The following is a 27,337-nucleotide window of genomic DNA, read 5'->3' on the forward strand; positions in this document are numbered from 1 at the left end:
TCTTCAGATCCCGATCTCACGATTTTTCAATTTCTCGATCGCTTCAATCCCGCGTCTTAGCTTTCTTGGTTTTTCGAGCTTTTTGGATTTTAATTTTTCCCTTTATCTTATTTAAATCTTAATGTTCGAATTGCGATCCCTCGTTTCCTTTGAGCCTGCACCTTTAATTTGTCCAACTCTTGGCTCCTGGGATCTTGTTCCATCGAAGGAATTAATTAATCCTTGGGTATTATGGAGACCTGCCATTAAATCCAAGTAACGCGACGGAATTTGAGCCGGCGATAATCCTTTAATAGTCCTTTAATGTCGCGAGCTTCGACACCACCTTATCGTTCGGTGTCGTCCTCTCAACGACGACGGATATCGGAAGAACGAGGCCATCTTGATTCTGTAATGTCGGAAATACGTCAAGGATGCCGCCAGGATATTCAGAGTTTACCCTGGTATCTCCTTCGTTAAATGAATGAGACCGAATCAAATGTCGACGTGTATCGGCGGGCTGATAGGATCACGCTCGAAAACACATTTCGTCGAATATCAAGATCGCTGGCCGATCAAACTACGATTTCACGTGGGAAAACATCGCTTGTCGCTTTTTACCTTGCCCTCGCTTGCTTGAATACACAGATCCTGCCCGGATACTATGAGGGAATTTATTGGATATTGAACAAACCTATCTTGTGTAATGTGCAAATTAATAATACACATAATTATATAATTAACAATGAGTAAACAAAAAATTTAGTAATAATATTCAGAACGGTGAACATAATATATAATTTATTAACAGTCAAATAATAATGTAGAATCAATTGTGAAACAACCTCCCTTGTCTGCTATAAATTTATTTATTTAATTTTATTAATAATCAACAAGATAGTTTTTGTATACTTTTCGACCCTACCACTCTTTGTACGTCGAGATCTAGGTAGCATCTTTCACATGGAATCTCTCGTCTCGCCGAGATATCAAGATTAACGACTCACAAAATTGGGATTAAGCGACTTATCCCGGTCTTCTGTATTAAATAATAGACGAACTAACACGAAGTTGTGTAACGTCGTGTTCGTCCCATCGCCTTAATTTTCTTCACGCTACAAGCCGTGCACTCTCTTGTCTATTCATGTCTTACGTAATGTCCAATTTTGCGACGTGTGATGAGAAAATTAATGACTAATGAGTTGCTGCTCTTTGTTCTAGCAAGATATTACATACATTTTATTATTACTACCGGGGGAAAAGAGAAACTTGCAATATTTTATTTTCTTCTGCATTCTCTCTCTCTCTCTCTCTCTCTCTGTACAGGGAATAAAAATTATTAATTAAATAGAAAGATGTTTTAGCAGCCTCGGAAGATAAATAAGAAAATTTATTTACTTAATTATTTTCCCCTCTTTACGTAATACTGGCATGGATACACTGCAGATGTAAGCAGGGTAAAACTGTAAATAATAATTAATAATAATAATGAAGCAATTTCCATAATGTGCGCTGATGCAAGATCAGGTTGCGATATAAAAGTTGCGATATAAATTCTCCGATCGCATTTTTCAATACCGCGATACATTTGTCACTTTTTTTTTTAGACATCTTGTACACGGCCACGTTCGGCGAGACTTGCCCCTCATCTTTAGAGCGGAAATCGCTGATAACGTCGTAATGGAAGTCGTTGATTGGAAATAAATCTATCGAGCGGTCGGGATGAGTATTCGTTACTATGCATTGAAACTCGGATTGTATTTCGTTTACTCAGGTAATATCGTAGTTCCGTCCGCGCGAAGGGAATCGACCCCGAAATCATCTCGAAATTCAATTCTGCGTCGCAATATATAATCTCTTCCCACACGAACAAACACTTTTGCATTACGAGATGCGATTTGCAAATCCCGAGATAAAGCGGGTTCTTTCGAATACGACACCAAGTATGACACAAAGATTCCACGCATCGCGTGCCATGGATTCCGGAATTGCATCTTGAATCGCAACGATTGTAAGATATAGAATTTTTACGATACAGAGCATTTCCGGGCACACTTCCCGAGGGTGCACAAAGGACGCTCAAGATCGTAAAGTTGCTGAAACAGTTGTGTGCGGAACAATAATAACGAGCAGGAAAATACTTAGGCGCACTAAACGTCTTACAAAGTATTATTACTAATAATTAATTATACCGCTATTGAAGTTTCTGCACCGGGCGAAAACGCTGTAAGGTACAATACATATTAATAACGTTAATGACGAGAAGGCTCTAATTTATTTATTATTATTAGCGAGAATAATAAGTTACACTTTAATTAACATTCATTACGAAGCAAGAGTCTAACCGAGTATACATCTCGAGGCTCATTCTAATAAATTTCGTGAAATCTACTATATATAACTATATACGCGACAACTATGTGGTTCGATTGCAGGTCTGCTGTTCCATCGGGGCGTTCTGATGTCGGGTAGCGCGCTTTCACCCTGGGCGTTGGTGAGAGGCGCCGCCAATTACGCCATGCAGGTCGCCAAACACCTAAATTGTTCGTCGGTGAGTACCAGTAAACATGTCCTCCCGATCGCGCCGAAATTATCTCGCCCGTCAGCCTATAATTCCCATTATCCCTATTACCCTTCTCCGCTACATGAGCTTCTCTTCTCAAAAGTAACGACGTCTCCGTCCGTTAACGTAGAATTCAACGTGACACGGGAATTTAGATTAAATGCATCTTGCACAAGTATGTGTATGTGTGTATCGAAATTAGATTTTATGAAATTGAGACGAAAGCTTTGGGGCAAAAGAGAATCTTAAGAATACTAAAAATCCAGAGGAAATGAAATTTCTAACGTAGAAAAGAAAAATTCGGACGAAAAATGTTGACAGATGTTGGAAAGCTCTCGGAGGTGATTTTGGCTTTACGAGGTAGCGAGCGCTGAATCCGGCGTGTTAAATTCGGATACATTTCGTTTATTTCAGTGAACAGGGTGAGACCGATCGACAGAGCGTGTATATTTCATTGTGTCGACACTCTTTCCGCGTTAATTCTTATTCGCTCGCTTTTGGAGTGCTGCTCATATAATTCGCGATAATTTCGATCGTCGGCGGCGAAACGACCGCGTAAAAGCGGCCGAGCATAAATTAAAATATCAAATGCAAGTATACTCGCGCACCCGGTGTTTTTACAGCATTAATTACGCAATACCAATTATATTAACGGCGCATTTCAATTAAGCTAATATACACTCGAGACATCGGCCCCAATAGGCGAGTGCGCGCGCACTTTCAATAAAAGGGACGTTAAATTTCGCAAATTGCAGACTGTGCGACGCAAATTTGGTACGCGTACAGCTACTGTGAAGCCGTGACAATTATTTTATCGGCCAGAAATTTCTTGATTGCGTTCGAATAACGCTTTATATATCAATTTTACAGGAAATGGCATTAACTGAAATGATAGCTCAAATTTCAATCGATTCATAACTCAATTTATAATTCAAATTTCAATAAAAGATACTATCGTACATCACTATTTCACAGATTCGTCATTCCCACCCTGCTCTCCTCTTCTTTTCCCATGCTTCTCTCTTTTTCTCTGGATACACTTCCTGCGCTACGACCCATGAAAAATATGTTGTCCCCGGTTGACGGTTATTTTATTAAAGGTGAATTACGTACTTGGCTCACTTTATAACCGCAGAGCCGTCGTGACGTATTCCTTATTGAAATTGATATGCACCGCTGTAAATTCCAGCGACGATATTCCCGATCCTCGGAGGAGGAGGAGGAGGAGGAGGAGGAAAGCCTCGATATCTAGAAGCCCCGTCGCGTTTTCTCGTCCATCAAAAATAACGCAATAAAAGATAACCCGGTTCCGACAGTGTTTTTCCAATTCGAACTTTCCCCCGTGGATATTTCGGGCGTACGGCTGAAGGTGGTAGTGGAAATAAAATTGATTCCCGCTACAAATTCGCCAAGCCAAACGGCATAATATAATCCCCATCTCAATTTCCATTTCCATGGCGCGCCATTTTTTCGCACGGGACGCTTTTAGAAACATCGAGAAACAATCAACGTTTAATCCTCATTTAATCGTTACCTTCAATCGCAAACCACAAATCGGGGATCATTTAGGCCCGATAAACCGTATTTTTCGGCCAACGATTCGAGCTTCTTTCCGAATTAATATTATTCGAAAAAAATCAATGAGAGCAAAGAACAAAATTTATTTATTATCGATTTTATTTCCGTTTCTATGAAAATTGTCCCTTCGAGCAAAGTTATATTTATTTTCAAATAGTACATTTAATAAAGAGAGTCATATTTAAGGATGCATCACGCTTTAGAATCCCTGTAAAATAAATTGAAAATATTACTTTTTATACATCAAATAAACTGTGTACACATGAAAGTTGTGTGACTAACATTGCATTTTTAATTAATAACACATTTTTATAGTTTACTTACTTTATTTAGTACTAGAAGCTAAATTATTTTTAAAAATAATGATAAAAATCTTGATTTGTTTGTACAAGTGCTTCAAATATTCAAAATTATTTATGCAAAGTTTTATTGCAGTTTTGTTTATTCACAGAACAACTTTGCATCGCAAGGAAACTTTACGTAAATCATCTTAAACGCTTAAAATATTTGTATTAAAAATTCAGATTTGATTTCTTAATTACATTTTTATTAGAGTATCCTACTTTTTATCGAAATAATTTTGAATCGAGGTAGAGAAAATCGCCGGCAAATTTTTTGTATTTCAAATGCGATCTAGAGCAATTTGTAATTTCTTCATAATTTTATTCATTATTTTGAAAACAGGTCGCATTCGACGCATCCTTAAACGATGTTCTTGTCACGTTTATGCAAGAAATATTTTTTATTTTTCAAGACAAAAGCACTTTCTTTCTTTCATCTGTTTATCGCGCGCGATAAAGTGGGACATAACGCATGGGATAACTCGTGTGACAAATCGGCCGAGAAGGACGGAAGACGTATCAGAGTTGATGCGCTTTGCGCGGGATGTTGCCGGATCGTGTCGGGAAAGAGTCGACATTTTCCGACGGTATTTCCCGCCGAGGATATGCAGTCGGAACAAGACAGGCGCGCCTTAACGAGGCAACCATCCTGCACAGGGGAACAGACTGCCGGCAAGGTAAACAAGATTTTCGTGCGTCGCTCAACGAAATTTAACGGCGCTGGAGCGTGTCCGAAGAGCGTGGACCGAGAGGCGGCCACCGGGCCGGGTCTCTCACCCATGGCGACGATTCGCTTTAATTTCTGGGTCGCACGCAAATAAATTGCTTTTGCGTCGGTAATCGTCTTTGGAAATCCAGCTCCCGATGCAGACGCGGCGGCTAGCCGCAATCGAATGTCGAATCGCCCGCTGACTAAATGCGACGTCCTGCGTGCGTGCAAATTGCTCGCGCCCGCGCCCACGTGAACAGAGAGACCGTCGTTCTCCACGTCCGAGCGCGTCTGATTGTGTCGATAAAATTACCCGGCACAATCGCGTTAAATGTTACGACTTAATGGGGTATCCCGCAGCACGCGGCCTTAATTGCAATGACAAGTTCCATGGCCAATCCGGGCTTTCATTTTCTCACCGAAAATGAGGGATATCGTTAATTGCGACTTTTGATATCGCTCGTGAGATTGTAATTAAGTTTAATTACTATCTACACGTTACATATAATTACGTTTTATAATTGTAATTAAGCGCAATTACGATTCTGTTAAAGTCTGCTCGAAGTTAAATGAGAAGTACGACGTTGTTATTTATTTGTTTCCCTGAGACCCAGTTTCCAAAGTTCCATCCTTTTTTAGTCGCTTAAACTCGAAAATTACATCGTTTTCACTAAAAGAAGATTGAAAAATATTGAAAAACGTTAATGCTTCTCTTTCTTACGCTTGTAGAGGATAAAATGTGATAATGGAGAATTCTGATGGTTATGATTCTTCTAAAGTGTTGATTTTATTCTGTCGCAGGTGGCGGAAGATCCTCAGGCTCTGCTCAAGTGTCTGAGAGATGTGTCCTTGAGCGAATTGGTGTCTGTGCCTGTTAAAGGGCTCGAGTTCGCGCCGGCCTTTGGCCCCAGTATAGACGGCGTCGTAATCGATCCTGGCGATCCGGAGGATCAGGACTACACCCTGCAAGTCGACACGATCAATACGCTCAACAACATCCTTCTGAGGAAGGATGTCGTGGCAAAACTGTCGAGGTATCGTAGCTCCTCTTTTTGTTTCAATCGTTATAACTAGCGAAATCGAGCACCGAGGCAAGAGAAAATAAATAGCGCGAGAAACAATACCAGAGTTCTGCAGAAACATCACGAAGAAAGATAAAATCGCATTTTACAACATCAAGAATAACTCTTTTATTTCCCGTTGGAAAAGACGACAAGCTCGCGTAAACAAGACTGTAAACGTCGAAAAATTTTAGTATTCAAAGTGCTAATGGAAGATTCTAAGTATTTAAGAATCCTTCCACAAATTCAAATGTAGATAGAATTGAACCTTTTATATTTATATTGTAATTAATTTTGTAAAATTTTCAATAATTCTAATGAATATTGCATAATACGTGGCATCAGAATTCCACGTAGACCCAAAGGCGATCAAGATTCGCAAGATTGTTAAAAAAAGACTTCTCAGGGAATTTTTCATACTTAAAACTTTCATACATAAACCCGTAAATATTTAGTACGTAGCGAACACGTTAATTTATTTCGTAAAACTTTTTATCTCTTTTTAAACGGTTTGATGAAAAACTCTTTTCCGTAGGTACGATTTGATGGTGGGTGTTGTTCGCTCCGAGGCGTATTTTTCGTTAACCGCCGACGATGCTCAGTACGGGATCGAAGCCGACAGAAGGACGAAGATCCTGCGCGAATTCGTGCGGAATACGTACACGTATCACCAACCAGAGATCCTAGCAACCATAATAAACGAGTATACGGATTGGGAGCGACCTGTGCAACATCCCGTCAATATTAGGTAAATTCTGAGGAAATTTAATTGAAAATAAATTTCAAAGCAATATTATTGTAAAATATATCAAGCAATTGACAACATTATTGTATTTATTTTAATTATCGTTTCGCATATCTATTTAAATTAATTTTCAACTATTATTCATTTTATTGATGGCAAATAAATCAATCGCAATATTTAGTCGTACATTAATTACACTTCTTTAACTATAATTATTTGTTCCATTATAAATAAATATTAGTTTATAGTATGTATTTATTAAATAATAAAACAAATACACACATACATACGTTGCGAGCAAAATGTTTGAAAAGGATTGCAATCTTTATGCATTTCATAAAAAGTAAAATGTTAAAAAATGTTTACAAAATTTTTTAAAAATATCTATAAATTTATGAAAAACATTAATCAACTTTTTCTCTTGTTCTATAAGTTTTTCAGTTTTTTAGTTTTTTTTAAAGCTTAAAAAACATTTTATAAAAAATGAGTTCCTACAAAAAAAATTGATATTAAAAGATCACCGTACCAATTAAAAAAAAAAAAAAAAAAAAAAAAAGCGTCGAAAGTCTACTTTAAAATATTTTTATATTAAATTTTATTCGATATTTCATCATGTTACAACGCTTCAAAAATAAAACAAAGTAATTGAAAAAATCAATTTTCGATTTTACGTAATTATTGAAACAAAATGTAAAGGCTGGATTAAAACACAGATTTAAAGCTTTGCTCTTTGAAATAGTGTTTGAAAACTTTTCTACAATTTTTTTTCATCGAGATGTTTAAGTTTTCGTGAAAAAATACAAGGATTTTCAAATTTTCGGGCCGCAATCTGTATGTAGATAAATGTAATTTTAAATTGCACAGAATTTCTATCAATTACACTTTATTCGTGTTTGTTTTATTATTAATTTCTAAATTTATTTTTAGTCAAAGTTTGGCAAAAATTTGCCAAGTATATTTATAAAAAGAATTCTACAAGAAAACTACAAAAAGAATTCATACATCTTTTTCAGAGACGAGACTCTAGAAGCCCTGGGGGACGCGAATACGGTTGCTCCGGCGACGAGAACCGCGGATCTTCACAGCCAATCCCATAGGAACTCCTATCTATATGTCTTCGACTATCAAACAAAATTCGGAGACTATCCTCAGGTTTGTTATCAGAATATACTTTTTATCGCGCAAGATGGAATGAAAAAGAATTGGAGAAATCTGGATGTTAAAAAATCTAGAAAGATTTAAATTCTAGTTATTTCTGTGATATTATATATACTTTTAATATTATTCTGTTTATTTTCTAAATTAATGAACTTTGATAATAAATCTAATGTGCAATAAATTTTGCTTGTTTTTATAGAGTTTAAATATATATAGCAAGCTCAATAATACATATGCACATTAAAAAATTCTATGAATAAAAAGTGGAGCAGTAAAAATAAATTCGGTTTATTTATATGTAAAATCTCGTTTGTATTTTTCACATAATTTATTTACTAAAGCCGGTTGCAACGCTTACATACGGGAGAGAAGTTGAGATTCACCGGAAATGCGACAACATGGCGGCGACTCTTACTCATATCTGATTTCAGAAACTTACGATGGGCGTACGGCCCCTTTCCTCCCTTATCCTCCCTCTTCCTTTACCTGCTCCTAGTTTCGAACTTTGAATGAATTTCAGTGGCGCGATTATTAATGCCACATATATCAGCAATATCCACTCTCCTCGCTTCCGGGTGTCTAACAAGAAACGGATGTGCAGAAGGAAATCCGGAAATTGCATCGATAAGATTAGTTATTACCGTTACGCAAAATTTCGAAATATTATTTCAAGATACACTGGCGTAGATCCTTGATGCATTTACGTCAGGGATGCTCCGCGTTTTAATTAATAATCACACCCCCCCCCCCACACGCGGAATAAACAAATATGCAATGTGTATAAACAACACAGGAAGAGAGAATTAAAGAATTAGCAGATCCTGGAGGAAAATAATAATCCTCTTTTAAAAAATTCTCTTCGACTTTTCGCGAAAGGTTAAAATTCGCTGAATAAATTATCACCTTCATATTTATCCTCCCCGTAAATTCGAAAAACAACGGCGAAGAAGTGGAATTTTAAAGAAGCCCGAACGATGGAAGGAAGGAGGAGGAAGAAGAGGAGGAGGAGGAGGAAGAGGAGGAGGAGGATTTGAAATTCCACGTTCGCCTCGCACCTGCAGCTTCCGCGCACTTTTTCCTTCTCACCCCATACCGTCATTTCTGCCGGCACCTTTATGCCTTACACCCGGTGCACTTTGCATACGAATATCGTCTGGCACCTCGACCTGGCGATCACCGTTGCCGTCACCGGCGAAATGAAAGTGCATTAAACGTTCAACGCGCCCCCCTCGATCCCCTTCCCGTTTCGCGCCGCGAAGCCAACGAAGAATAAGGATCGCGCGTAAACGCTGCAACGAACTTATTGCGTCTGCACGACTGCATCTAGAAAAACGTTTCGGTTGCATTCGCGAAACGTTCGCCTTGCAAGGATATAACGCTAACTGGATATTTCATATTCTTGTGCCGTCAAGTGAAACATATAACTCGACACTGAGACATTTTTAATGTATTTGATATTTCAAGCAAGCCTATTTTCATATTCCGCTCAACTAAACGCTAATCACTAATTGTAAAATGAGTTACAACATGTTGATATACATGTTAATTCATCGGAACAACCGTGATCAAAAGAGTAATTATTTCTCGTTTAATGAATGATAATTTAATCGTAACTTAATTACCGCTATTATTCATTAAGCATTCCAACAGTTTATTCTCTAATTGTTAACATCAACCATCAATTTAGTAACTCAATAATCATTATTGGATCATATTTCATTCTTGGATTTTGAATTGAAGCATAAAAAGCGCTTCAAAAGTCGGATAGAGGCAAAAATGCGATTCCGCTATTTCTCGCGGATAATTCAAATTTTTCGAGGACGCGAACTCGTGCTTGTTAAAATGGTGGGCAAACTCGAAGTTTGCGGAATAGGCCGAGGTATTTTTACAATTTCAACGAGAAATCGTGGATGCTTCTGGAACCCCGGCAGATTCCACGAGAGCTTTCGTATGATCGAGCGTAAAAGAGGATTCTCCGATCTCGGAAAAATTCTTCTGAATTCCGCGGTTACCTCGTCCTTCGCCGTTCCTTTCATCCCTCTCTCTGACCGCACGATTGAACCATTAATACCAAAATCAAAGTCACTTCGAGTCGACTAATTTTTTTATCTGTGGTCTTGAACCAAAAACAACTAGAGAGAAAGAGAGATTGAATTTATTGTTTCGTATGTAATTTTAAACATGCGTTTATTTTTTACCATGCATCGTGTTAATTATTATTTCAGAGGCCAGGATGCATCCACGGGGAGGAGCTGCCATATTTTTTCGGAGCGCCCCTGGTCGGAGGTTTGTCCCATTGGCCGAAAAACTATACTAGGGCCGAGATAGCGCTCTCCGAGAGCGTGATACTCTATCTGACAAACTTTGCACGCACCGGGTAAGTTGTCAGAGAGGAAATCATTTTTTGCAAGGTGCTCGTAAAATGAAAGATTTAAATTGCTATTAACGATCCTCTCTTTAACAGGAATCCGAACGAGGGCACTCCTGATCCTGGGCCTCTCAGTTCCAGACCAGAAAGGACCAAGTTTAAAAATATCGACTGGACCGCTTATGAGGCCGTCCACAAAAAATATCTTAGCATAGGTGAGCCTCTATGACGTTTCTCTTTCGAGAATATAATATTTTTCTCTGAAATATTTCTTTAATATAAAAAAAATTAATTTTCGCGATCGTTTGGCAGTATACTGTTGATTTTGTCGCTCATTCGACTCTCTTTTATTCTTATGTAAAAAAAAAAATTGTTTGACATATTAATATAAAAAAATTAATTTTTTTATATTAAATTTCTTTTTAATTAATTTACTCTTTTTTAATATAAGACGCAATATTGAAAATTTTTGTTTCATAACATGAAAATTATTATAATAATATAATTAAACTGAATTACTCATTGACTTTCATAGAGCTCAAATCGAAACTGAAGAACCACTACAGGGCCCATCGCCTTTCTTTTTGGCTAAATTTGGTGCCTGATCTTCACAAACCCGGCTCGGACGACGTTCCTAGATCGCATCATCTTCTCGACGCCGAGCAGGTATTAAAATATTGTTATAAAAACAATTGTTAGTTAATTATGTTACCAAAATCGAAATAAGTCGATTCAGTTACATTAGACTGTAAAAGAGAATCTTGTTCTTCAGGTGCCACCCAGATTCATTCAGAGGGTACCAACGACCGCGAGAACGACCACCTTGGAGGTAACTTCCATTGAGAAATCCTCGACTAACGTGTCAACGGCCATGCCTAGCGACATCACCTTCGAGGATACCACGGCGTTACCTGAAGATGGCTTCGCGGCGTATTCCACCGCCCTGAGCGTGACAATCGCGATCGGTTGCAGCCTGCTGATCCTAAACGTACTCATTTTCGCCGGGGTGTATTATCAGCGCGACAAGAGCAACCATCAGCATCACGGCTGCTCGAAGAAGCGCCAGGAGAACGGCCAGATGCCGAACAACATTTGCGGCGAACTGGAGACCAAGACCGCCGAAAGACATCACATCCAGCACATACCACCGCCGGAGTTCGCTGACCTCCAGAACAATACCTGTCACGTGCCTATGCCGCCCCCGCCACCGAAGAATACGAAGCCCGGCAAGCCTGGCCAGAATCTCATCATCAGTCCGAATCAGCTCCAGCAGGAGAGTTTGGCTATGACCGGTACCGGGACCTTGAAGAAGGGACACAATCACCCTCAAGTCATGGAGGAGCTAAGGGTCTGACTCTAGGAGACCGCGCGGCCAAACAACTAACATGGCCGCGAGGAAATTAGGATCCTGAAACAAGCAAGCGTCAGAGAATCACTGCGAAATGGAGCTCTCCATTATCAGTCTGACCATGGACACAATCAGGACGAACTACAGAAGAGAAATACAATCATTACCAGGTCACAGAGAAGCTGAGAATCAGACTCTAGCGAATACCGAAAATTTTAGATTAGAATCGTGAAATCGTCGAGTGTCGGGAAACCGAGATGACTTTTCAGAAGATTTTTCGTCATTTTCGTTTAGCTATAAACGGCGTCAGAAGAAACCGCAAGAGAGAGAGAGACGATTAAAAGAGACAAAGTCTGAAATCAAAACGGAAATTCCGTTTTAGGAATAATGATTTCCAATGATACTCGACGGAAAATGGAACAATTCTTCAAGATTTTTCAAGGCGACCGTGATATTGTCGATAGATAGGAAGTGATAAAGGATGAAAAGTGAATGAAGGACTTTCATTGTTACGTGAAAAGTATGTATTAGTGCAGGGGCGTAACTGGGATTTTGATCCCGGAAGCCAACTGCTGGCCTTTATATAGAGCCAGAAAAACTCAGGGTCCGATCGTGTTCGGGCCAAACAGCTGTTGCTTCCATTCGCCATGCCCCTGTATTAGTGGCAATGCCATACTGTTATCGTTTTCTACCTTTCGAATTTGCGACCAACTGCCGAAAATCACATAGTCTTCGATGGATAGACAAATCTGTTAAATAGGACTCTTCATCCTCTCAAGAAAATAATTGAATTATTTTCTTTTTCACATTCTTATTTTATATTTATATTTTTTTTCATTTTAAGATTTTAATTTTGTTAATAAAAATTGTCATTTTTATTTATATATATATTTTTTACAATTTTTATTGTAAACATTCATTGTAATAAATTAGTAAGTCATTTTCTTACGTACACAACATTAATGATCAAAATTAATAATGCTTTTTTAATCTGCTTTTATGTTATTTGTTGTTATTCTTCCTTCTTCTCCCTCTTTCATTACCCTTCCACGTAATATAGACTGAAGGCTCGAGCTGATTTGAATCGTGCCGACACTGTCCTCGTTCTTCCGAGTGATGATGATTATGACAATGGTTCGATTCGCTGCCACGACGGTTTATTTCTATGACGTCGATCGTTCAAATGCTCAATTAAATACTTAACACTTTCTTTCTCTTTCTCACGTAACTAAATTTTTACAAAAACCAAATTTATCACTAGCAGCACGCCAAAAATTGACAGAACAAAGTTTTGATAATTTCGTAAAATTATTGCAATATTCTGATAATTTTTTACAAATTAAAATACAAAATAAAACTAAACAGAAACAAATTTCTGCCTAATAAAAATTTGATAAACTTCTGAGAATGAAAGGGTTAAAAGTGAGCGATCGAAAATTGAATAACTTTTTTTTAACATAGGAATAAAAGAAAGTCGAATGGGCGACACACTCAACAGTATACTGCCAAACGATCGCGAATTAAGGAAACAATGCGAATCGTTGAATGAAAAATCTCTCGTGATAAGTTAAAATTCGAAGATGGAAAGCTGCTACGATAGAAAAAAAAACGTGTCGTTTTTAATCCATTAATATTTTGCAAAAATGAGACAACTGCAAATTTAATCAATGTTATTTTAAATATAAACGTGTCCAAAAGAATTATATGCGAGGCAGGCATTCGCATAAAAATTAATTGATTGCAAATTACTTTATTAAAAACTATTTCAAAAAATTATTGTACATAAAAATTTTATTAGATACTATTCATTAATTTAATTTTACTAATTTCACAAATCTCATATCATTCGTCAGTTTTGTATCATTTTTAAAACTAGCAAGTAACAAGAAGAAAGAAGGAAGATTAAATTTCTAGAGTTGTCCTATTTTTAAAGGGTTAACAAAGATTTTTTGAATATCTGAACAGGGCGACTGTTAAAAGAACTTTTGAAATGCAATTTCGACTGTAAATAAAGGTTAATTAAGTTTAGGTCTGTCGCTGATGCGCTGTTAACGAGTGAAGGATACCGAAAAACTCGGGAATACCTCTGATTGTAATAATATTGCACATCAACGAGAAAAACGGTATGTCAGCGTAGTCGGAAGCACACTGGACGTAATTTTAAATTTGTATATAATTGACATTACAATAAACTATATAATAAATTATCAATCGTTTAATTCACCCTCCCGAAAAATTGTTTTATCAACAGAAAGATTAAAATATAGCGTGAATTATGTTGTGATCAAAGATGGACATACAAATATAAATTAAAAGAAATCACTCAAAACTAAGCTGCTCATATTAATTTGTATGTCTATTTTCGATAACATTTGAATTATAACTTTTATAAGAATGTTGTACAGAGATTTAATTGAGGCAATTTAAAAATCTAAAAATTCCAAGGAGATTTTCTGATGAACATAAAACTTTATTCGCTCGTTCGTTGAAGCTCTACGGTTTAAATATAGTAGTCGCGACACACACATGTTATGACAAGTTTGCAAAATTTCATTCGCGAACCTCGATTCGAACTAACACGAGGCTCTATCTAAGACACAAGGTACAAAAAGATGGGGTTGGTTCCTTTACCTCGACAAACGAACCCTGATCAGAGATACCTACAGCCCGCTTTTAATGGCAGTTAAAGCGAATGCCTAGACTCGCTCTCTTTTTCTCAGAATTTCTCTCAATACAAGTTCAATTTGTTAAAATTGTCAATACTTGAGATTAAAAATATATGTTTGACATATAAAACTATAAAATAAAATAAAAATTAGATAACGTAACTTTAAATCTAAACGTCACAAATGGAACATCAATGCTTAAAATTAGAGTGAAGGAGTATCGATTTTGTAATATAAATATTAATACAAGAATATTCTGATTCAGATTGCAATTCTGAACTGGTTATTATCGTTATTGTTAATTTGTAATTGAGCTGAGTATGTATACGTTTCATGCATTTCTATTAATTAGTAAAAGCTTATTTGTAAACATTACAGATAATCTAATGTAAAGAACAGAAAATTGTCAACATTTTCGTTTCTCTGATCGTGGCTCATTCTGCGGACAAAAGCGTCTTTGCCCGCACAAAACTCGCTATCCGGTTCCCTCTAATCGTTTACAATAATACGATGCAATCTGTGTATGCATTTGCTACAACTATGTAGCATAAAGCTAAAATGATAATCCCGCCATTGCTACTCTATGATTTTGTCTTACGGTACAGCAAACAAGAAACAATCGCAGCAAAAGGATCGCTCCTCCTCTCGCTTGACATAACCACTCCTATAACGAAGTTTGTTTCGACATATTTATATATTTATATATACCTTTGTAATATATATATATAATAAGTCGTAAATGCACTTGAGGCTCCGCTCTAGCCGGAACGTTCGTTTTCAATTGTCATTTCACTTTAATTAAATCTATTTGTTATCAAATCCTCCTTTCAACATTAAATATTAAATTATTATACTTACGGTAAGTATCTCAGCACTTTTTAAACATTTAGTAATAGCAATATCAATAATAATATCAAATAAAGCTCTTACATAATGACAAGATGTAAAAAACTCGTTAATTCTACAAGTTTCTTAATTAATCTAGTACTAGTTCTCAACTAATTTAATTAATTACTTAATTTCAAAAAGTTTAATTAATTTGACTAATAATATAGGCTGAATTTAATGTAATACCTAATATCAAATCAGGTCACATAAGAACTAGTAGTTGATGATTGAAAGATCAATCACCGTTAGTTACCAATCAATTAGAAATTAAAATGACTACCAATGTAAATTCGTTACACGACGATCATTTCGACTAGATCGGCTTACTTCGGTTTACTTATCAATTACATTAAGGGAAAGACATTGCCCGCAATTATCTTGGATCCATAGGTTTTTCGATTATAGTCACTATCGCACAGATTTCTTTTTAGTACAGGAACCATTTACATTCCGTTCGTAATAAATTTATATATCATTTTTTTTATATATATTTATAAATTTCTGAATTAAATCATTTAAGAATATTTATAATGAATTTTTACGATCGCATTTTCTTCACTTTGTTAGTCTTGGATTATCGCAGGCAATTGCCTTTCCCTACAGAAATGAATAAAATAGTAATATATTTCTAAGGGCGGATCTAAGGAGAAGAGAGAAATTCCACCCTATAAATCTCTCGTGGAATTTAAAAACATTTTTATCCATCTAAATAAGTTTAATATTAATTAGGAGTGTACTTGGTAAATAAAATTAATTTTAACTTACTTTTAATTAATTCACTTATGAATTAATGACAAATACACATATTTGATTTAAATTCCATAAAATAATAGAATTTAATAAAATTTCATAAATTTGATAAACTTTGAAAATAAATAAGTTAAACATAAAATAGGAATACCATGTATTAATATTTAATTTTTATAAATATCAATAGTTAATTTTAATAATAATTGACATAATTAATTAATTCTGCAACACTGGGTCAGTATGTTATATTTGTGCTAATAAATCATAATCACATAGTACAAATTTTATGTGAACATGAGTGATGATTACGATACAGCTTCGCGTGAAAATAACTGAGTCTTCGCATTTTCTTTAAATCATGTACCCTACTAGATCCGCCCTCGAACGCGTTGCCTCGAAATAGTGCTTGAAAAAACCATCTCGCAGTACATACTCAATATTGCTGTGCAACACTGTCGAATTAACGCTACACGACACGTTATATAGGGACTGGCTAGAAAGACAATTTCACATCCATCTCTTTGCACTCGATCATCACTTTTCAAAAATTTATTTCGTTATAGAAACTTTAAAAAATATTTTGTTTAATATTATATGTAGTTACAATTTTCTGATTAAGGAAAAAAATCTTTTGTAACGAGAAACAATACATTTATAAAACTATGAGTATCAAACAATAATGTACCTACATAAATAAATAAATTTATATTTCATTGAGTGGTAATTATTTCATTGGTTTCCTTATTGAATTTGATTCAATGAAATAAATTTATAGATATTATAAAACTAATAACGTATAAATTCCAAATTCCATTTGAAATAATAAGATGATTTTTAAGTACAAAGAGATAGCATCGTTTGCTAGGGCTTGTAGAGGTTTCGCGTCAAGCACGGCTAATAATTGATTTATTTCTCTGACAATTCTCAATTGATCAGCTTCTAGAGAAATATTCGACGGGTGTTTGCGTTTGGCGTAGCATTTCATTGCGTAGGCATTTCATTTTGTACAAACGGCCAAACGTTATATATGATTCCATTTTAACTTAATAATTTTTCAAATTATTGAAATTCATTAAAACTAATTTAGGTATATTTTATATTTACATTTATATATGTGTAATTCGTGTTAATAAAATTTCAATTTACAAATTAATAATATAGATTTATAAATTTATCTTAGCTGCAAGTTAAATTATTCAACCTAAACTGTTAATTATTTGTGCAATTTAAATGTGAATCAATAATTTTTCGATCATTTCTAGACGATTCGGCTGGCTTTTATATGATTTCTCCATAATGGAGACCTGCAGTTGAGTATTCATATCACAAGAAGGATTCAGAAGGCAATAGTCTGCAATAAAAAAAGATCACGAGTGAGTTTGGTCGTTTGTGCACACTTGCATTTCCACCGTCGATCTACAGACTTGAGTCTCGTTATCAAGTAGAGTCGCTTATTATCAAGAGATATCGAAAAACGTCTATAAAGATTCGTAATATGTGGTACATTAGAAATATCCTCGAACGAACAACACCTTGCCGATAAACGTGCCGTCAATGAGAAACTCGCGAACTCATCGTAATTAGCTTAGTAGCGACTTAATCAATTCTACCGAGAATGATTACTTTCAGTCGTGCTTCCTTTGTTTTCCCTTCTTTTTTAAATACACAACAAAACTATCCATCCGCAAGCTTCGGTGTCTTGTGCGCATTTTGTTACATACAGGATCTCCGAACGAAGAGACAATATATGTGCTTAAACTTGGAAAGATGTAGCAGTGATCTCCACTAATCGCACACATGCCAGATAATAAATTAACTCTTTTCCTATAGCGCTTATCAATCGATTAACGAGGCTAATGTTTAATAAAGCAATCGTTGAAACCTAAAAAGAAATCTAGATCATTTCAGATAATTCTTATGTGATTTATAAAAAGTAGATCATACATTATCTATTTTTTTATAAATCAAATTAATTTTTAATTTATTCTATTAATAAATTTAATTTATTTGAAAAAAAAATTTGATTCAGAGGAGTCAATTTAAAACTGAAAAAAATAGAAATTGCTTTCGCTTTAGCTGTAGATTATAGTAAAATACATATATACATATGCATTAAATATCTTCGTCGCTGTAAGTAAAAGCGTTGGATCTTGACAATTAAGAAATGCTTCTTGTAAGAGTAATGATATGTAGAATTTTATCAAAAGCCAAAAGATTATTGCTCCAAAACTGATAGCTATCAAGAAACGCCGTATAATTTAATCCCCTCTAAACCCCTCTCCCCCCCCCTCCTCTCATGTCAATTATCTCAAAAAAAGAAAAAATCCTTTAGTTTTATATAATGATCCGATATGTCTATAAATTTCATAATTGTATTTGATAATATAAGTATATGTATAATTTGTATATTTGCAGAATTATTAATTAATATAAAATTGAAATCACACAAAAAATTATAGTAATAATATTGACTTTTAATAATACTGCAAAATAATTATAAATATGAAGCTTATTACTTATAATTTTGCTTTAGCACACACAAATTTCTCTTCGTAAAGCAATTATACGCGAAAAACTTGATCCTCGAAGAAGCAGAGGACTTTACGTGGACTTCGCAGCTATCATCGTTTCAAGCTTAGATGTGAAAGTGTCCCGAAGAGTGCGGACTCCATTTTCTCGCATGAAGCCGATCCGAAAACAATGCAAGTAGCTAGTATTAGATATCGCACGAGTTCGTCTAGTAGCACTTGAAACGATACTTAGGGCCCGAGATCGGCGACGAAGGCCCCTGTTCCCGTAACGATGTTAGAAGAAGCCAGCAGCGTCTTGCAATGGTATGGTGATTCGTGTCGGGAAATTGACTGCGATTTTCCCGTTCTCTTTCTCTGTTTTCGCTCTTTCTCTCTTCAGATTGAAAGGACGAATCGCCCTAGCAGGGCCTAGCAGATGCAGCTGCTCTCGCCTTCCGATTCGGAGCCGTTCTGCATCGGCGATTGATTCTGCAAGTCGACAGCTGCTTTTGTGTGTTAAGGTGTGTTGCATTTTCAACTTGCGTTCTTATTAAGCGTGGCAATTTTATCTCATTTTCTTTCCTCGATGTTTCTTAAGAAACTCAATCACATATGCTTATAAAAAGAACTAATCAAACCGTATGCCAATACATTTTTCGCTCGGAGCAGTCTCTCCCGTTTGTCGTGCCGAAAAAAGGTAAATGCGTTTCAAAAAATAAAAAATACCAAAAAGACTTATGCTCTTTTTGCAATTTGGCAATGTTATTGGTCAGTAAATACATTATTGCATTTGATAAACATTTGATTGGTAGCCTTAAACTTAATTAATGCGTGTTGATGTTCCGATAATACAATGAATTCTTACAAACCAAATAAGGTACAATGCAATCCTTAATGTTACTACTATAGTAAACAAAATTATTTAACGACTTTCTAGTATTATCTACAAATTTCTAAGTATTTATCTATCGACTACTGGTAGTTATCGCTACCAAATTATTAATTTCATAACTAGTTTTCTTTTAATTTCTCTAACCAATAATCTTCATAAGAATACAGCTTTGATTTAATGTGTGTACACCATCACGCTTTAATTTCTGCTTAGTAAAGCTAAGAAAGGTGAATTGAAAGCGTATAAAAGTCCAAAAACGGGACGGAGAATATGTTCTATAAGTAGGTGTCATAAGTTTTTTAAAACACAAAATGTCAAAGAAAAGGATATAGATAAGTATTTACAGAGCAAAAATAGCTGTTACAAAATTAATGAAAAGTTCGATTAAACTGGAAATCTAATTAAAATTAAACGTTTAAATGAACATTCGGAATTAATTGTCCACAAATATTATCGTCAATTAAATCCAATATAAAAAATAAGTATTTTCTTACATTATTTAATATAAGCCCTAGATATATAATTATCAAAAATATTAAAACTATTAATATAATTTTTTTCTTACAAAATTTCTTATATGTAATTTTGGTAAATTTCCTCGATTATTCTTAATGGTTTTCTAATTTCAGAAAATAATAATTATAAAGAAAAAAATAAGAAGGGCAATCAAAGTAAAAAATAAGTTGAATAAATATTTAAAAATAAATCATATTCTTAATATTTTAAAAATAATAATAAAATAACAAACAATTAGAGTAAGGGAAAAATTTTAAAAATCATAGATAAGAAAACAGCATGAAAAATATTACTTTTGCAATATTTCTTTGTATTGTCGATAATTTAATTTCTTTTTACATAAATTAGGATATTACAATAACAGACAAATAGTCAACAAAGGAGACATTAAAATAAGTATCTTATTAAAAATTATAAATCTTTTTTTTATCCAAAACTCAAATTATATATGCAATATTTAAATAAACTGCTTTTCCTGTCCTTTTATAAACAAATTGGAAAATTAAATCATATACAAATAATATCTCAAAGAAAGAAAATACTTTATAAGATAAATTCGAGTTTGTATAGAGTTGTCCATTTATTCTATTCTTAAAGTATTTGTAAAAAAGAGATATAGTTAGCTGCTAATCCATCTATTTCGTAAAAAAATTTCTTTTGAATATCCTTCCCCTCGTTTCCTTTCTTTTAGCTCGTCTTTTACTAACTTTTCAGCATCAATTAATATTTATGTATTTAGAGTTAGATCAGATTATTAAGCTTTCAATGAGTTGAAACTTGAGTTTCACAACTACTTATTTTTAGCATCGGATAGAATGAGGATCTACATATCTATTAGTCACAATGACTTATTTGAAATTTTTAATTTAATTATCTCGAGAACTGCATTTACGTAATGCGTTTTTTTCAATAACCTCCAAATCGATAGAATTATTGTTAAATATGTAAATACAAATGCAGCTGTCTTAGTTTCTCTATTTATTGCGAGCGTGTAAAACAATTAATATCTTATTCTTGAAAACTACGAAATAAATAAGAACACGGAAAATACGATCCTTCAATCAGCCGTTTAATGGCAATTTGAGCAACTCGATGTATGTTTAATTGCACGCGTAAAAAAATAATATGATAAATACGATATTAAACAACCGATATTAACAAGCGAAATAAACTTAGGTGAACTTTGATACGTTGACAAAGACTATATGAACTCTTTCAGCTCCGATACATTTTCAATAGAAAAAAAGGATCCAATAGAAAACTAAGAAAACAAATAAAATTAAAAAATAAAACACTCATTAATTAATAAAAACTTAAATAAAAAATTGCAATAAATCTTAAAATTATTGCTTTAATTTAAATAATTATTTTCACTGGTTAAATAATAATAATTTTTAAAATTCTAGCAATTTTGATTGTATAATGATAGAAACTAAATACATTTACCGTACTTTTTATATTTATTTTTTAATTTGCTGCATTTTGCGAGAATGCGTTTATCTATTAATTAATCCGGATTCTTACAATTTTTTAAAAAATAATTCATAATTTTTATCGAAAACGTAACTGTACTGCATCAAGGCTGAAAGAATTAATAGCTCTTTCTACGATCAGCTAATATATGAAAACACGTCATTGTGTAAAAGCAGTCTTAAGCTACTGTGTGAAATTGTATTTTTTTTTCGTCTTAATAAAAATCGTTGCTGTTCAGTGCACGGCTTTTCACGAATTTTCCGACTTCACGGAAACCACACAGGCCGAATGCAATCAGTATCCTAACATCCTAAGTCATTTAACTTATAAATTAACTTAGCGTTTTGTCTACTAGTCAGGGCATCGAACAGAAACAGAACTATATATTATTCACTTCGAACGATCTTGAAGCAAAACAAATTAAAATAAATTAACTATATTAATATTATTAATATATTGTATAATAATCTTACACGTATATTTTCCAAGAAAATTTCCAAGAGAACATTTTTCGATTTTGTCGAAGAAATTATAACGGGTATGTGTATGTGTATTGTGTGTATTTCCAGGTAAATAATAAACATATTAATATTATTAATTATAATTAATTATAATTATGTGATAATATTAATACTATTTGGTTAAAATGTTTGCTAAAAAATCGTAAAAAAGCTATCTTAGAAATTTCTTTAGAAAATTAGTTTATATTTGTCGAAAAAAATCCACAAATCGCTCCAAAACGATCGGGAACGGCTCGGACTCTATTCGAAGATATTAAGACGTCTTTCGATTCGATTCAATTCGATTCGATACCCTGCTACCGTACAGGCCGACGACGACTTAGCATGCACAACTGCTCTCCGAGGGATTCAGATCGATTGGCGTGTCCTTGAGCACTACCTCTTGCACTACGGATTAAAAAACATATTAAGGAAAACACAAAAGTTTAACGCAAACAAATGGAAGGTCCGGCGGATCGTCAAATAAATCTAGTTCCAAAATCAAGAGCAAAAAATTAGAATGAATAGTGGACGATCTTTTAAAAAATGTGAGAAATGACGTAAAATTTAAATATTTAAATTGTTCATAAAAATGTAATGTGTTTCTTGACAAAAATATTAATTAAAATAAAATGTGTAAAACGTGAGAAAAAAGTTTCACATTTGATATCCTAAAAAAAAGAAGAAAACCTGATTAATTATTAAAAACATAAAATATAGTATGCAAGAATCGATTTTTGCTATAACAAGTCATTGAAGCAATAAAGTAAAAAAATGACAAAAAGGTCTATAGTGACAATCAGAGTCGAAGGAATAGATAATAACGGATAAAGTGGGAATTATGTACACGTGAAATAAGAGAAGTGGCCGTGAACGTTCCTGCAAATATGCCATGCAAATTGCGTGCAGTAAGTATCTTACACAAAGGATACTGTCTTCGGGAGGCTTATTTTCGGTGGAATCCATACCCGGCAGAGCTGCCGCTACTCTTCTAAATAGCTAAAATAATTAATGATAACGGTAATTTTACTCACTCCTACGAGTCGGAAAGACTCTTCTCTGTGTACCGAGCGTAAAATGGTGATACAGTTACCTGTTTAACATTGTAGCCGGCCTTAGCACTAGTTTCGATAAACATCACATTTAGTTCTTTCGCTTTCCGTTCGCCCTCTTCCGTCGAAACTTGCCTCTTATCACTCAAATCAGTTTTATTGCCCACTAGCATAATTATCACATCACTTCCTCTCTCAGTCCGTACATCATCTATCCATTTGGATGTTTGGTGAAACGAGTTGGCGTCTGATAAATATGCACAATCTTAGTTTCATAATTTATTCATCAGGGTGTACCAATAATAGCATATATGCCAGCAAAATTAAATTCATATTATTATTGTAAACATTATTCATTAATATAAAATGTATAATTATGGTAATAAATTAAAAAATAATAAATATATGTATATAATAAATATTAAAATACTAATATTTAAAAAAATATTAAAATAACACAATTTATTAAAAGTTTGATTTACAAAAAAAATTATCAATTTAATGTGTTTTTCGTATAAATTTTAAGAAACAAAAATAAATTTTCTCTTTAAAAAAATTAAAATAAAAAACTCTCGAAAAGAGAATTTAAAATATTTAATTATAAAAAAATTATATATAAATTTCTGAAAAGATATAACATAAATAAATTTAAAATTAATTGGTTTTTATTTAAGTTTATTTTATTTAAGAAACGTTTCAATATCAAATTTGAAGCTGCTGGCACACAGCTTTTCAGGACACCGAACACCTTATATACCGAGTGCTTACTGGTAATATCGTAAACAACGACCGCGACAGTAGAATCTCTGATGTAACTAGGTATCAAAGAACGGAACCGTTCTTGCCCCGCTGTGTCCCACAGTTGTAGTCTCACAGTTCTATCCTCAAGATACATAGTTTTGCTTAAGAAATCTATACCTATCGTAGCCTGCAACATAACGTTACATCAAAATGTTAAAAATTAATCGATCTATTGTCAGTAAAGTACCGAAAACGTTAACAAATCAAATTCATTTTCAGAAATTAATAACAAATCAAAATCCTATTAAATTTAACTAAAAAAACCAAATTAATTTAAATAACATGCTATAATGTACTATTTTTCGAACAAAATATTCGTAAAAATATATAATAATTATTAAAATATATAAAAATATCTCTACCGATATTAAAAACTTCTTAAAAATATACTTACGTAGTATCTAAATAACTTTTATTATATTGTACACTTTATTTAACAGTTTGTTGCGTGATTAAATACGCATTATAATTTATTAACAAAGTGCTCTACGGATTCTGTGATATAACATGAATAGAAAAAGAGAGAAAGAAAGAAAAGCAAGTTATCGATGTCCTATAAATTTTTTCGTCTCTTTCCATCTTTGTCGATTAGAAAAAGTCAATATCTTGGTTCCCTACTGCCTCTCCTGCTAGCATTCGGCCTTGTCACTCTAACTGCACTTTCTTGCACTCTCTCTGTATTTATGTATATCTTTAAAAAATTACATAAAATGATATAAAAAGAAAACGCGCAAGCAAAAAATGCTAAATAGTGTAATTATAACAAATAGGAAAAATGCATTAAAAATATATGCAATTTCCTTGTTTAAAAATCAATACAAAATAATAGTTGAAATAATTTTGTAAACCGAGAGACAGACAATTTATCATTTGATAAACAAACTATAAGAAAGATATATGGATAAATTACCAAACATTTTATAGCCATTTCCTAACAAATATATCAATAAAAAATTAGTAAGTGTATTGATAACATTTACAACAGGTGAGAAATAGCAAAGTGAATAAAAATCAAGCATTTTATTTTACACACATAGTTTATTATAATGCAAAAATTAATAGCAAGATAGGGAGTTTAGGGCACATAAAAACAAACAACTCACACAATGCAAATTATATTCATGCTGTAGAAAACTTTATTTAGTAAATAGTATTTATTGCGACATTAATAATTAAAAGCAATGGAAAGCAAAAAAGAAAGACGCAAAATATTAAATAATCTCAAATTTCGAACAATTTCGTTTAATTTCAAACAATTTAATTTAAATACATATAACTTATAATACATAATTTATTTAAAATGATTATTTCAGTTTCTTTGTTATATGAAGAAATTGTGTCACTAGATACAGATAAAGGTTTCTGGATGCTATTGCATCATAGTTTATAGCCAATTCAATGTATAACCACATTCAATATAGGTTTATCAGAATGTCAATTGTGCTACTGCTTCAAATTATGCAAATAAATGACAATAGAATTTGATTTTCGGAGAATTGTTTCATATAAAAATTTAATTATTTTTAATAAATCTAAATCTATTTTTAATAAAATTTAATAAAAATTTTGAAAACTTTATATAAAAATATATAAAAAATCAATTTTGTAAATTTGAGTTAGTATATTTTAATCAAATTACATTAGTATTTAAATATGTTAATAATATAATTATATTAAAGATTAAAAATACATTGACCTATAAGTTTAAAGCATAAAATATACAGAGTATACAATTTTCCATTCATGTTGTATAACGTGCATGCAATTCGTGCAAATAACGTAGGTGTAAAACACAACAAAAATAATTAATTTATATTATACAAAAATTAATAATTAAGATATAAATAAGTTATTACATACCTGGTATGTGTTATCAAAGCTGTCATACATAAACCGTGTGATAAGGGACGTCTTCCCGACTGTAATAAAAAATTACATGAAACTTTTATTTGGAAAATTTGCGTCTTTATAAATTTTTTTCAAATTAATCTTTAATTAATTTTTAATTTTGAAAAATTCGAGGAATTAACTTTTTCGTTAAATTTATATTTCCGTATTACTTTTTTCTTCGTAAAACCAAGAAATTTTGATTCTTTCATAAAATTTGAGCAATTAGCAAAATTAACATTTAAATTATATTTCTCTTTGCAATAAATTTCCTAATCGTTATAATAAAAAGATTTCGGATATTCAATGAAAAGAAACATTTTAAAAATCCGTTTTGACGTGTATTTAAACCAAACGCGGCCACCGGAGTGCCACTCGTTAAAAAGTGCAGAACGCAGATACCACGTTGCACGTTTCAAGCGCCTAAATACACGGTTAGAACGAGCGCAGTTAACACGGCGACATCGTGTCGACGCGGATATGGTGGCAGCGGCGGCGGCGGCGGCGGTGGGGAATATTGATCCATAACCTAGAAGGGTACCAGGCGACGTCGGCAAGGGTCGTCACCCCGATCGCGGGCCTGTTGGCCGTGAAGACCGGAGCTCGCGATAGCACTTCCCCCCACCGCGGGAAAATCGATCCATTCTTTCGCAGAACATCAATGCACTTGTTGACACACCGTCGAAACACTCACCGCTCTGTTCGCCGAGAAAGACGAGCTTGAACTTCCGCAACGGGTTACCGAAATCGCCCGAGGACGACATGTTTTACTTTTGTCGCGCCTGAACGGACTCCTGGCAGGCCTAAAACCGGCGGTCTCGATGCCAACGGATACTCGATTGCGCGCTCAATGGCCGCCACGACGAGTCATTTAAACGATCAGCTGCACCGGCTGATTAAAGTCTCCGCTAGCTCTCTCCCGGGCTGCTCAGGGCCGACAGCTTGACAGCTCGCGCGACGCTCGCTTGGATGCCACTCCTTGCTATGAGTCGGCCACGTTTAACTGGGAAGTGACGTGACTGAAAAGCGGAGCCACAGAGAACGCTGTAGGCGGCACCACCGGTTTCCGACAGGAGAGAGAGAGAGAGAGAGTGAGAGAGTGTTCTCAGGCTCACTGATGCTCCCACGATTCTAAAAAGTCAAGCTGTTACACTCCCGTGGATGCGCAATGGATAACCAATCAGAAATTGCTTCTAGAAAGTGATATGGCCACAAACATCAGTCTGCTATACGGAATGATTAACAGTTTAGAATCAATTAATGTATCTTTTCGACGAATTGTCATCAGTTTCTACACTTTTACTTCAACATGAACTTTTATAAAAATGCAAATATAAATTATATTTTTTACTATACTTGGTGTTTTAATCTACACCTATATTTTGAAATTTTTATTGATATAAAATTAAAATTGTTTCTATTAAATCAATCAGAATTCAGAATTGATACAATGGAATAAAAATAATTCCCGTATCTCCCAAGACTCTGTTATAAAAAATAAAAATTTTGTACGAAATTTATGTTATATTTTGTACAACTTACACTTTACCTC

The 27,337-nt window shown here is 33.9% G+C and overlaps 3 protein-coding genes across 4 annotated transcripts in view; 1 reads left to right on the forward strand and 2 right to left on the reverse strand.

Moving 5' to 3' along the window:
* The window catches only part of LOC105199592 (neuroligin-4, X-linked), a 134,111-nt gene extending 120,054 nt beyond the window's left edge, over positions 1-14,057 (forward strand). Inside the window, exons 4-11 of the mRNA XM_026137038.2 lie at positions 2,415-2,530; positions 5,972-6,204; positions 6,767-6,979; positions 7,990-8,128; positions 10,360-10,511; positions 10,599-10,717; positions 11,038-11,168; positions 11,275-14,057. Coding sequence (XP_025992823.1) covers positions 2,415-2,530; positions 5,972-6,204; positions 6,767-6,979; positions 7,990-8,128; positions 10,360-10,511; positions 10,599-10,717; positions 11,038-11,168; positions 11,275-11,856 — 1,685 coding nt within the window. The 3' untranslated portion in view covers positions 11,857-14,057. The remainder of the gene's footprint in view (positions 1-2,414; positions 2,531-5,971; positions 6,205-6,766; positions 6,980-7,989; positions 8,129-10,359; positions 10,512-10,598; positions 10,718-11,037; positions 11,169-11,274) is intronic.
* LOC105199594 overlaps positions 1-27,337 on the reverse strand; it is a 294,478-nt gene that overhangs the window by 181,678 nt on the left and 85,463 nt on the right. The gene's annotated exons all lie outside the window — the stretch shown is intronic.
* Positions 19,064-27,207, reverse strand: LOC105199581 (ras-related protein Rab6). 2 transcript variants are annotated; one of them, XM_026137044.2, is made up of 6 exons: positions 26,480-27,207; positions 25,759-25,817; positions 23,866-24,025; positions 23,139-23,344; positions 22,978-23,044; positions 19,064-19,167 (listed from the first exon to the last, which is right to left on the reverse strand). In XM_026137044.2, exons 1-6 carry the CDS (start codon positions 26,547-26,549, stop codon positions 19,094-19,096), a joined length of 636 nt encoding a protein of 211 aa, XP_025992829.1. In that variant the 5' UTR covers positions 26,550-27,207; the 3' UTR covers positions 19,064-19,093. The 2 variants fall into 2 exon arrangements, with proteins under 2 accessions (XP_025992829.1, XP_011165040.1); XM_011166738.3 differs by lacking the exon at positions 19,064-19,167 and adding an exon at positions 20,362-22,453 and having other exon boundaries at positions 26,480-27,158.

The sequence above is a fragment of the Solenopsis invicta genome, chromosome 13 (genome assembly GCF_016802725.1).
Source record: "Solenopsis invicta isolate M01_SB chromosome 13, UNIL_Sinv_3.0, whole genome shotgun sequence".
Classification (NCBI taxonomy): Eukaryota; Metazoa; Arthropoda; class Insecta; order Hymenoptera; family Formicidae; genus Solenopsis; species Solenopsis invicta.